This window comes from Carex rostrata, chromosome 20 (assembly GCF_964058835.1).
Source record: "Carex rostrata chromosome 20, lpCarRost1.2, whole genome shotgun sequence".
NCBI lineage: Eukaryota > Viridiplantae > Streptophyta > Magnoliopsida > Poales > Cyperaceae > Carex > Carex rostrata.
The window spans coordinates 7,128,149-7,140,428 of NC_135937.1; the positions used below are offsets into that span (position 1 = coordinate 7,128,149).

The window sequence follows — 12,280 nt, forward strand, 5'->3', positions numbered from 1 at the left end:
TTAGTGAATGTATTCCTCCTCTTTTCCTTTAGTTTTTGACACCTTTATAAATTGTTATTCATTTATTTTGGAGTAAATGCGGCTAAAAAAAATGATCTGGTATCAATGATTTGAAAAGCTTGAATCTTAATTATGATCTTATCCATAATTAGTAAAATTGACATTTATATACTCTATGGTTACTGTTAGTGTTGAATGAGTATTTTCGGAACAAATGAGGTGAAAAATTGAAGATCAATGATTATTTGGTTGTGTAAATTGTTTATCCCTTAAAACGGTATATCAATATGAATGATTGCAGGGTATTTACATTGAGAAAGATTTGTCTGATTTTATAGATAATGAAATAATTATCCAAAGGTTTCAACATATGAGGACTCCAAGAAACAAACTAATTTAATTATTTTTCTTGACAATTTTGTGTATATATTTTGTTTATAATATTTTGGACGAAATTTGTAGTCTTCTAAATCTATGTTATGTTATGGAACATATAAAGAATCTGGCTTTGCCTCTGCTCATAAATGCATCAAACTAATAAGTTTTGGAATGACCAAATCAAAGTGACATATTAAGTATTACCATTTATTAACCAAATTCATCATCGTTATAGTATTAATGCAACATATATAGAACATTTAGTGCTTTATCATTTTAATGGAGCCCAATTAAAAAATACTAATATAAATGATGAAAATTATTTATCGTCCTTTCATGCATTAACCCACAAGTGGTTAAGTTAAAAGAAGAAACGAAAAATTCACCTATTGACACAAGAAATAGAAAGAAGAAACAGAGACATGATCAAGCTAGAACAAAAGCAATGTTGCTAGAAAATAAGATCAGGATTTCTATTTTTATACAGATTCTATATTGGTTCATAGTTAATTTGGTACTTTCTATATATATCTCTACGCTCTTCTTTTAAATATGCTATTAATAACATATATGAACTTTACCGTTAATTCATCATGCTTTAGCTAAATGTATATGAAGTGACTACTAACATTTATTGGTCGAGTACTTTATATGTGCATCAGCTATATATATAGTTGACCTTTTAAAGGATGACTACATTTCAGACGGAAAAAAAAACACAAAAAAACAAAAGAAGAGCGTAGAGATATATATAGAAAGTACCAAATTAACTATGAACCAATATAGAATCTGTATAAAAAAAGAAATCCTAATCTTATATAAACCCCATCACCATTTTATTACGTCTCTTTTTCTTGCCAATTAAGCTCCATAATGGGTGGCATGATAAAGAGGAATTTTGCACACAGAGAGTCACCTGCCACCTGCAGCCACACCTGCCGCACTTGCTTGAAGCAGTTCCGGTATGATGAAGAATATGATGGTGATGACGAGAGGGAAGTTCGTCAGAAAAAGCCGGTTTCTCGCTGGTGGGCTGGTGGGCTGAAGGTGTGGGAGGTTTATGAGTCTGATGATGAGTGGGAGCCACCTCGTCAGAAACGGAAATTCGAGTTGACAGCGAGTCAGAGGAAGAAAGGAGCGGCCTTGGCTCAGCCTGACCCTTGTGGCCCATCGACAGCTGACGAGGATGATCTTTTATCCCTCTATCTTCTCATTACAACGGATATAGATGGATGGGGCCCGGGCCCACTGCCGGACAACCTGGACTTGGATAGGAAAGCCGATGATGTTCCCAAGCTCTAATCAGGCAGAGAAGGGAGCGGTCTTGGTTTCATCGATGTTTTTTCATTTCTTTATCGAAATCTTTAGGCTCTCGTGTTTTGAATTGTTCTTTTGGTTAAGTACGTAGTTTTGTTACTTAGTTCAAATGTATGTAGAAGTTAGCTACACTTTTGTAATTTAATTTGGTTCTTGATGACTTGACTTCTACTAGTTAGAAGCATTCTTTAAATATACTATTAATTACATCTGTTATTGGATTCAGAATCTTTTCTCTCTTTCAGCTGAGCTCATATATATATTATTATCTTTTATCAGTTTTTGATAAGTAAACCTAGCAAAATTGCTTTTGTTCTAGCTTGATCATGTCTCTGTTTCTTCTTTCTATTTCTTGTGTCAATAGGTGAATTTTTCCTTTCTTCTTTTAACTTAAACCACTTGTGGGTTAATGCATGAAAGGACGATTAATAATGTTCATCATTTATATTAGTATTTTTTAATTGGGCTCCATTAAAATGATAAAGCACTAAATGTTCTATGTTGCATTGATACTATAACGATGATGAATTTGGTTAATAAATGGTAATACTTAATATGTCACTTTGATTTGGTCATTCCAAAACTTATTAGTTTGGTGCATTTATGAGCAGAGGCAAAGCCAGATTCTTTATATGTTCCAATAACATAACATAGATTTAGAAGACTACAAATTTCGTCCAAAATATCATAAACAAAATATATGCACAAAATTATCAAGAAAAATAATTAAATTAGTTTGTTTCTTGGAGTCCTCATATTTTGAAACCTTCGGATAATTATTTCATTATCTATAAAATCAGACAAATCTTTCTCAATGTAATTACCCTGCAATCATTCATATTGATATACCGTTTTAAGGGATAAACAATTTACATAACCAAACAATCATTCATCTTCAATTTTTCACCTCATTCTTTCCCGAAAGTACTCATTCAACACTAACAGTAACCATAGAGTATATAAATGTCAATTTTACTAATTATGGATAAGATCATAATTAAGATTCAAGCTTTTCAAATCATTGATACCAGATCATTTCTTTTTAGGCGCATTTACTCCAAAATAAATTAATAACAATTTATAAAGGTGTCAAAAACTAAAGCAAAAGAGGAGGAATGCATTCACTAAAATAAAACAAAAAACACAAGCATTTACCAAAATTAATGAAATAGTGTTATACTGTTACAAAACACCCTAAAATACTTTGAAATTTAAAATTTTTCTAATTTCTACTAAAATACTAACGTGATACTTGAGACCTTTTTCTATTTTCTCAACTAATCCCCTCTGATATGAGACTATTGTTGAACTCTAATATGGTCACTTGTCTAATTTATCTTCGAGCTTGAAGAATATAAAATTTCCTATTTAGAGGGAACCATGCATGCAAACCATTCCATGACCAGGGTAATATTTGTTATTATTTTTATTAATATATATCTTTGAAAGGAGGAGGAAAAGATATTTAAAGTGTTAAAATTAATATTTAAGAAGTTATTCATATATTCTCGAAAAATGAGAAAATGTTAAATTAAAAAAAAATGTGCGGAATTCTTAATATTTGTGCTAAAGCAGATCGGATGGTCTGGATTGAAACTCATTAATTTAAGGTAAAGAGTTTTCCAGCAAGAGTCCGGACGGATCCTCTGAATTAACTCAATTTTTTAGTTTAGATCCGGACCATATAATCGGAATATGGACCAATCCGGTTCCGAAGAGTAGTGCGCCGGGATACTTCAATATTCATGCTAAAGAAGATCGAACGGTCCATATTAAAAAAACAAAATTTGAGGTACCTTGGGTGATATGAATTAAGCAGCCTCAAGGGCTCTGAGAAAAAGGCAGATCGAATCGAACTGTGAACCCTCAATTCTTATCCCCTCAGGTTACCTGACTGAGTAGAATTAAATCGGACGGTCCGAAAATGGATTGGAACGCATCTCAAAGCAGAAATATCCTGCCCCCTCTGCCATCCCGAATCCCGACCGTCTAAGAGTAAATTTGATCCGTCCATTTAAATTGTGTTGAGTCAGGTACCTGGGAGGATACGGATCCACCTGTTGACCCAAGCCACACACAGACTCCCCTCTTTCACTTCCTCACTCGGTCGCGCCATCTCTCTCTCTATCTCTCTACCTCTCTGTAGAAACCAATTAATGGCCTCGGCTACGGCGACGGCGGCGCTCCGCCCCCTCCGCCTGAAAGTGCCCTCAAATCCTCCATCTTCTTCCTATTCCGCTCTTTATTCCTGTAAACTATTCCTCTACCCCAAGCTACACTCCAACAAAGGTCTCGTTTTCTCCTGCTCAGCTCTATCTCTACGAAGTGGGCCCCACTTTCGTTCTGGCTTCTCCTCTCGCCACTACCCGTTCGCTAGAGGTGCTCTCCTAGCTCGACTTCTGTTTATTTATTATTTCTATTTATTTATTTTTGGAAAATCAACGGTCTCTTATTCACAACCTGTTATAATAACTTTTTTTTTTTTGTTGGGTAAATTTCCCCAGAGGTCACTAAACTTTGTACTTTGTTACGAATTAGTCACTCACTTTGATTTGTCACTGTCCCAATCAAGTCACTCAACTTTCCATTTGTCCCAATCAATAGGTAGAAGTATTTTAGGCCCTTTCAATCAATAGGTAGAAGTTTATTAGTGTTCTAACAAAGATTACTAGTGCTCTACTTCTACTAGTATTTTAGGCCCTTTCAATCAATAGGTGAAACTTTGTACTTTGTCACGAATTGGTCACTCAACTTTGATTTGTCCCAATCAACTAGGTTAATTTATATTTTTTTAGGCCCTTTCAATCAATAGGTAGAAGTAGAACACTAGTAATCTTTGTTGGTTTGTCGCTTATTTTGCTAAATTAAATGGCATTTTTATTCTGTAGCAAGCAAGAATTTACTGATTTAATACTGAGAATAAACGTTTCTGATTACCCCCTTATAGATTTGGTAATTAAATTCGTTTTTATTTCAAATTTCAGAGAATAAAGGGAAAAACCGCAGAAATGTGGTGGTGGCCTCTCTCTTTGGAGTCGGTGCACCAGAGGTTTTGGTCATAGGTGTGGTTGCTTTGCTTGTTTTTGGTCCAAAAGGTCTAGCTGAGGTACTGTTGAATAAACCAGTATCATTATTTTCTTATAGTCATAAGAGAGTATCAGTACTATTGATAATATCTTTTACATGTTCCTTTCTACCTTAATTTGATTTTGGATTTTAAGTGGTTGATGAAAATCACAGGTGGCACGGAATTTAGGTAAAACCTTAAGAGCTTTCCAACCCACGATCCGGGAACTTCAGGTGAGCACGATTTTTGTTTTCTATTTGCAAAATGGCCAAAAATTGGTCATGAAAACACCGGTAGGCTTGTAGAACTAAGCCTACACTGCACGATTTTGTAACCCAGCAGATCTGTACCTGTTGTATGAGTCTCAAGTTCATATCTTTTGGCAGTTTGTTCTAGACTTGTAGAACATTAAAAATTGATGAACTAAAGCCCCTTTATGGCTTGTAACGGAGTTTACTATACCAGACATTTCATACCCCTGCCCAACCAATCTGTACTGGTAACTAGTTAATTTGTATGAATTAATTACATGCTTGTTATTATGGATAGGAAGTGTCAAAAGAATTTAAGAGCACCTTAGAGCGTGAGATTGGGTTAGATGAGGTGGCATCTTCTTCTCCCCCTAATTATAACTCTTCTCCTGTTACCGCTACCAAGCAATCACCTCCTGTTGACCCAAGTAAGTAGTAAATTTATTTCTTTTTGGGTAACTTTATTTTTTGAGTAGTTGGGTTGCAGTAACTATCGGAGAATCGTGCCATTCCTACCTTAACAAAGGTGCTGATACTGCACAATAACCTGTAATTGTAAAACTATGAATTTGAATTCTCAACTAGGCCTCGGTTTTGATCAGCTTAAACCCTGATTAAGATTAAAAATAACCTCAATTTTACCAATTCAGCCTCAATTCTGTCTTCTCATTCATTTAAAACAAAAGGAGAAATTCAAAGAGTAGCTGCCTGTCTTGTATCAAATTGCACGGTCCTTTATTATTGGAAAACTGATGAAATCATTTCTTTCAATTGTCTTTTGATTTTATTGCTTTGTGCTGGTTTTAATTGGAGATGGGAAGCCAACAAGCAGTGCTTATTCAAGTGAAGAACTTTTAAAAGTAACTGAGGAACAACTTGCTGCATCTGCATCTACGGCCACTGCAACTGCTGATACACCCCCACCCACCACCAACTCCCAAGTGCCAGAAGGTTTTAAAATTTTCTCTCTAGGAAACAAGCTTGTTAAAAAATCTTTCTGACAGTTTGCAATGATGGTATGATGGTATCTTAAAACCTCAAATGTTTTCTGTCAGTGTGTGTGTTTGGGGGGGTGGGTTGAGTCCAAATCCTCTGAAATAATTGAAATTTTCAGTTTAGATCCAGGCCGTCTGCTCAAAATCCAGGCCAGTCCGGATCCAAACTCAAAATTTGAGTTACTTTAGGTGATATGAATTTGGGGGGGGGGGGGGGGGGGGGGGGGGGGGGGGGGGCGGGGGGTGTGTTGGGTTCCATATCCTCTGAGGTAGCAAAATATTTCTGTTTAGATCCGGACCAAGGCGGCCCAAGGTGGAATGCATGGGGTCCCTTTAATACTCGTGCAGATTCTGATTGGACGGTCCGGATCTAAACAGAAATATTCTGTTACCTTAGGTGGGGGAGGGAGGACAGTGCGAAATACTCAATCTGAAAAAAAAAAATTTCACTGATTTATTATCTATTTTCATATTGCTTTTACTTTGCTTTACTTCAGATGCTGCAGTTTCAAGTATGCCTTCTGAAGCAACACCAGTTGAGGCAACTCCAGGTGAGGCAGCTGCAGTTGCAACTCCTTCAGAAGGTCCTCCTATTTCGGATAGTTCTAGTGAGACAAAATCTTCTGAAAAACAACTGAGCGAGTGAGGAACATTTTTCTTTGTTTTATCAGAGCATTTGGGACAAGACAAACCAAGTGAAGTTTTGTACACTAGGAAAATATGCTAGTTGAGTTTTTAAATTTCTATTTTTAAAATTTGATATTTGTGAACAGAAGTTAGAGGACTGTTTATGTACTGGTAATACTCCTGGGGCCTTCATTCCTCTGCATGTGCTGATTAGTAGAGAATGTAAAATCGAAATTTTAGATCTTTATTAATTTTATTTTTTTAAAGTCTCGGAGGATCTTGTGGTGTGCAAATAGCAAATTAAAATCTAGCTTTTGGACGTAATGGAGCCCTATAAGTTGTGTATACTGTTGGGATTGAGGATATGGTACTATGCATGATGCGGATTGGTGCGGATTGGTTCGTATTATAGATTAATATTTTCATTTTAAAGTTCAAATTGTCAATCTGAATCATTCAATGTGATTTTCATAAGAAAATGTACTTCCCCACTAAATTTTATGTTTTTAAGAAATTTTTTACTATTTTATTTAGATTGAATCATTGCTTTTTAATGGTGCAAAATCTTTATATCAGCTGATTTTCTACTTATCTTAAAAATAGTAAAAAAACAAAATTAGAAATTACAAGTATATTTTCATATGGATAACATGTTGAACTGTTTAAATTGATTGTTGGACTTTTATATGGAGATCATGTTGAATGGTTTAGATTGATTGTTTTGACTTTTGAAAGTTTGTGGAACCAAATTATTGAAAACTCAATCGATTTACGAATGACTAATTAGAAGACAGAGCAATTATATTGTTAAATATATCAAAAAGATAAAAAAAAAATCATTTAAGAAATGTTATAACATGTACATGTCATTTAAGAAATATTATTTATTATTTAATTTAAATTATATTGTAAAAATATGTTATTTTTTACAAATTTATTTTTGTTCTCTTATAAATTATATCTATAACGCATGAAAATAGTGTACCAATTTTTTTATAAATATCCAAAAAAAATTAAATTTAAAAAATGAATCAAAGTTGGACTGGATTTTGAAATCTATCCAAACTGCAAAAAAAATTTGCGGTTTTGCCAAAGCCATCGATTAAAAAAAGAAAAAAGAAAACTCGCAAAAAAATTTTGCGGTTCCAACTTTTTTTTCCATTTTTTCAGATTTTTTTTATTTAAATAGAAATATTTATAATTTATTTATTTTTGTATTGAAATATTAGAAATATTAAATATATTTCTTTGAAAATAGATGAAATACTATATAATTTGATTTATTAGAAAAACTGCTACAAATAACCCGGATCAACATTTTTCATACCAAATTTTTTGCGGTTGTAAAAAAAATTAATATATTTCTTTACGAGTTATTGGAAAAAATTAAAAATGCTTGAATTCTAAGTTATTGATCTAGGTTTAAAAGTCACTTCTAGGTAATACAGAAAATATTATGATCTTTCTTGTACATTTAATTTATAAAAATTTGTATCTATTTTGAGAATTCTTTTTAATAACAATCATTAAATAACTTTAAAAAAAATCCCAAAATAGATACATTTTTTTAGAAATTAAATGTAATAGAAGATGACAATTTTTCTATATTTACTTAGAAATGACTTTTGAACCAGGATCAATAACTGAGAATCCAAACATTTTTATTTTTTCCCAATAACACATAAAGAAATATATTAATTTTTCTTACAGCTGCAAAAAATCCGGCATAAAAAATGTTGATCCGGGTTATTTGTAGCAGTCTTTCTAATAAATCAAATTATATAGTATTCCATCTATTTTCAAAGAAATATATTAAATATTTCTAGCATTTCAATACAAAAAATAAATAAATTATAAATATTTCTATTTAAATTAAAAAAATCTGAAAAAATGGAAAAAAAAGTTGGAACTGCAAATTTTTTTTGCGGGTTTTCTTTTTCTTTTTTCTTTTGTTTTAATTGCTGTTTTGGAATTCTAAAACCGCAATTTTTTTTGCGGTTTTAGACTGAATTTTTGCAAAACCTTTTTTGTGGTTTGGGTAGATTTCACAATCCGGTGCAACTTTGATCATTTTTTTTAAATTTAATTATTTTTTTGGATATTTATAAAAAAATCGGTTATTAATACTCATAATAGGGATCTACTTGCGCATTGCTAAGTATAAAGTATCTATGGCCTCACTATTTCAGCATTATTTTTCCTATTTAGTGTCACATGTTTTATTTATTTACTTTGGCTGGCGCTGAGCAATCTTGCAAGTTGCAACTACTGTCTTTGTAAAAAGAGGCGACGGTTACAAAATCTTTGTATAAAATTATGCACTGTAAAAGCGGAAAAATGAAAAAGGAAATGATAAACTTTTATTGAGCTCCAGGAAAATACAAAAGAATACAATAACAGATTCAAACAACATTTTCTATCCTATCCTCTTATTTTAATAGAAATGTCACAACAAAGATGAATATCCGATTTAATAGAAATGAAAATTAGCTTGAGAACATTTACATCAGTAAAATTTAAAAGAAATCAGACAATTGTCGAGCACTAAAAAAAATTAAGTTAATTTTAATTTCTAAATTTTTACATTCGTGAAATTGACTGATACGACAGTAATTATTTATTAAATTAAAAATTACGAGAACAATTAGATAACGATTTCTTTAAGAAATATATTTTTTTAAATTTAAATTAAAAATATTTTCACGATAACTAATAATTACGAGAACTAATTATTTTATCTCCGTTGAGTTTTGGAATTTGTTTAATATTTTAATTAAATTTTAATTGCGATTTTAGAATTGGTGGGGCCTGGAATTAAATATCCTACCGTACTAATTTTATGTGTCCAATTTAATTATGTATCGATATATTTATAGATCGTCAGAAAATATTTAAATATAAGTCATATATTATATCAGATATTAACGTCAATACAATGATCTCATCAAATCATTAGGTTGTAATTATAGAGGTCAACACTAAAATAATATTTATATTTTAAAAGGTTGAGTATAACTTTTCTTAAATATATATAAATATAACGCTAAAATTATTACATTTACACGGATAATTAAATAAATATAACGCACGTTACCGAAATTTTTACCATTTAAAAAAAAACCATAAATGATGAGGAGTTCAAAAAATACCAGAGCTACAACGATAATTGACAGCTCTATTCTTGAGGGGTCGCCATTTGTCGTTGCGGCCTCTGCGAAAACTTTAAAAAGTTGAAGAAATCTAAAATTTTGATTCGGTTGATTTTTAATATTTATTTATAATATTTTTTTAAAAAAAAAGAACAATCAATAATTTGAATATGTTAAAAAGAACATTAGATAAAATAAATGATAAATCCAAAAAAATAGTTTAATTTTTTTATAGCTGGAAAAAATCAAGCTTCAAAATTCTTTTAGTGCATTTAAATTATTAGATGTTTCATCTATTTTATTTGATGTTCTTTCTAACATATTCAAATTATTAATTGTTCTTTTTATTTAAAAATAAATAAAAATCAACCGAATATTTTGTTTTTTTTTAGTTTTTGTGGGACCCCCAAGAATACGGCTGATAATTGTCGCTGCGACTCTGGTAGACTTGAAATTCTGTTAAATCTGTGTGTGTGTGTGTTTTTTTTAAATTATAAAAATTAATTTCAATAACACAGCCTTTATAATTAAATTATTGTTGTCTGAGTAATTTCATACGTCCATAATTTTTTTTTTGTTTTTTTGTTTTTTTTTTTAGGAATGGTGTTAATAAAAATTTCGGCGCACGTTATGCATGGATTGGCCATGGCAAGTTGGCAAGTGGCAGCTAGGCTTGTATTTTACATTTGCATACCTGGCTTTCTTTAAAATTTGGTCCCAAACCAAGAATAAACGACAGAAATCTTTTAGTGCAGCAAATTTGTCGCATGCGCGCCATTGAAAGCAATTTATTTGATACTCCATAGTCCAAACTACTTTATTCTTACTTAAATGCTGTCATAAATTATCGCGTTCATGCACAGAATTTTGTCTTCTACGAGATTCATAATTCGAAACAATTGTAAATGCATGCACACGCAGCTAACATGCGGGCGACTTATTCGTGGTTTAATTGTGACTCCTACTTGTCTCGTTCGCTAATAGCTCGCTCGTTATTAGACCGAGCTGTTATCAAGCCAGTTCGCCACTAATTCGGTTCAAAATTTAAAAATTTAAGCTAAAGTCTAGCTCAGTTAGATATTAATTTGTGAATTTATATAAATTTATGTGTATTTTATATTGTTTAACTCGGTTTAGCTTAGTTCAAAAATTTATATAATTTTTTTTTCTTAAAACAAGATTTAGTCAGACCCAACGAGCCAACTCATCAGCTTGTGACCAGCTTAGTTCAACTCGTGACGATTTCAAGCTAAGATTTCAACTCGGATTCCTAAAATCAGCTCGCATGTAACTCAGACGAGCCAACTTATAACGAATTCAAACTTAATCCAACTTATAACGAATTCAAACTTAATCCAACTTATAACGAATTCAAGTTCTACGACCGCTCAAAATCAATATCAAGTGATTTATTGAATTAATATTGAACAGCAATATATATCCTTGGTTGAATAAGTGTGACAATTCTGTACTTGTTTTTGAATGAATACATTCAAAAGGTTTTACTGAACTAATGTGCTTAAACAACTTAAAAACGGTTAAAAAAATTAAGTATCAAAACAAACAAACTGAACGCATGCATACAAAATGAACAGAATGCAAAGATTCACAATTCAATTGGTTCCTACTGAATTATGAACATGTTCACACGACACGTGTTTAGTTAGATAATTGCGTAAATTTCGCTGTAGGTCACTAAACTTTGTTATTTGTCACGAATTGGTTACTCAAGTTTGATTTGTCCATTTTGAGTCACTCAATTTTGTTATTTGTCCCAATCAAGTCTCTTTATATTTTTCCATCCAAAATTTTAACGGAATATGCTAATTTCGTTAGTATTTTGGATGAAATATGATCATTCCGTTAATGTTTTGAATGAAATGAGTATATTTCGTTAATTTTTTGGACGGAATAGGAATATTCCGTTAAATTTTTTGATGGAAAAATATAGAAGGACTTAATTGGAACAAATAACAAAGTTGAGTGACTCAAAAAGGACAAATCAAACTTCAGTGACCAATTTGTGACAAATAATAAAGTTTAGTGACTTACAACGAAATTTACCCTAGATAATTCGATACTTACATTTTTTTTCCCGTGTTTTTTCCGTTTGAATGCATGAATTTAATATGACCGAAATTTTTATTAATATTAAAAAAAATTACAAAATTTTAAAATCTGCATTCATTTTCAAGTTTTTCTAAATCTGTCTAATCCGGATAATAATTCTCCAAATTCGGTCCTTCTTTCTGGAGAATTATTTTTAGGATCCACTTCTTCTCTTTCCATAAAATTATTTTCCCGTTTGAATGCATGAATTCAATATGATCGAAGTTTTTATTAATATTAAATTTTTTTACAAAATTTCAAAATCTGCATTCATTATCAAGTTATTTCTAAATTTGTCCAATTCGGAGAATAATTCTCTGAATCCAACCCTTCTTTTTGAAGAATTATTCTCTGAAAAGAAAAACTAGATTCGGAGAATTATTCTTC

At 31.6% G+C, this 12,280-nt stretch overlaps 1 protein-coding gene across 2 annotated transcripts; it reads left to right on the forward strand.

Moving 5' to 3' along the window:
• Positions 1–3,749: 3,749 nt before the first annotated feature.
• Positions 3,750–6,905, forward strand: LOC144572288 (sec-independent protein translocase protein TATB, chloroplastic-like). 2 transcript variants are annotated; one of them, XM_078321797.1, is made up of 6 exons: positions 3,750–4,074; positions 4,680–4,801; positions 4,936–4,995; positions 5,312–5,441; positions 5,827–5,964; positions 6,506–6,905. In XM_078321797.1, the coding sequence occupies exons 1-6, from the start codon at positions 3,852–3,854 to the stop codon at positions 6,652–6,654; spliced, it is 822 nt and encodes a 273-aa protein (XP_078177923.1). In that variant the 5' UTR covers positions 3,750–3,851; the 3' UTR covers positions 6,655–6,905. The 2 variants fall into 2 exon arrangements, with proteins under 2 accessions (XP_078177923.1, XP_078177924.1); XM_078321798.1 differs by having other exon boundaries at positions 3,756–4,074; positions 6,515–6,905.
• Positions 6,906–12,280: the final 5,375 nt, after the last annotated feature.

What these genes read in the sequence shown, in the direction of transcription:
- LOC144572288 (XM_078321797.1), top strand. Translation starts at nt 3,852, where the DNA reads ATGGCCTCGGCTACGGCGACGGCGGCGCTCCGCCCCCTCCGCCTGAAA. An exon ending in CCACTACCCGTTCGCTAGAG is followed by an intron (nt 4,075 to 4,679) that starts GTGCTCTCCTAG and finishes TTCAAATTTCAG; the next exon opens with AGAATAAAGGGAAAAACCGC. An exon ending in GTCCAAAAGGTCTAGCTGAG is followed by an intron (nt 4,802 to 4,935) that starts GTACTGTTGAAT and finishes TGAAAATCACAG; the next exon opens with GTGGCACGGAATTTAGGTAA.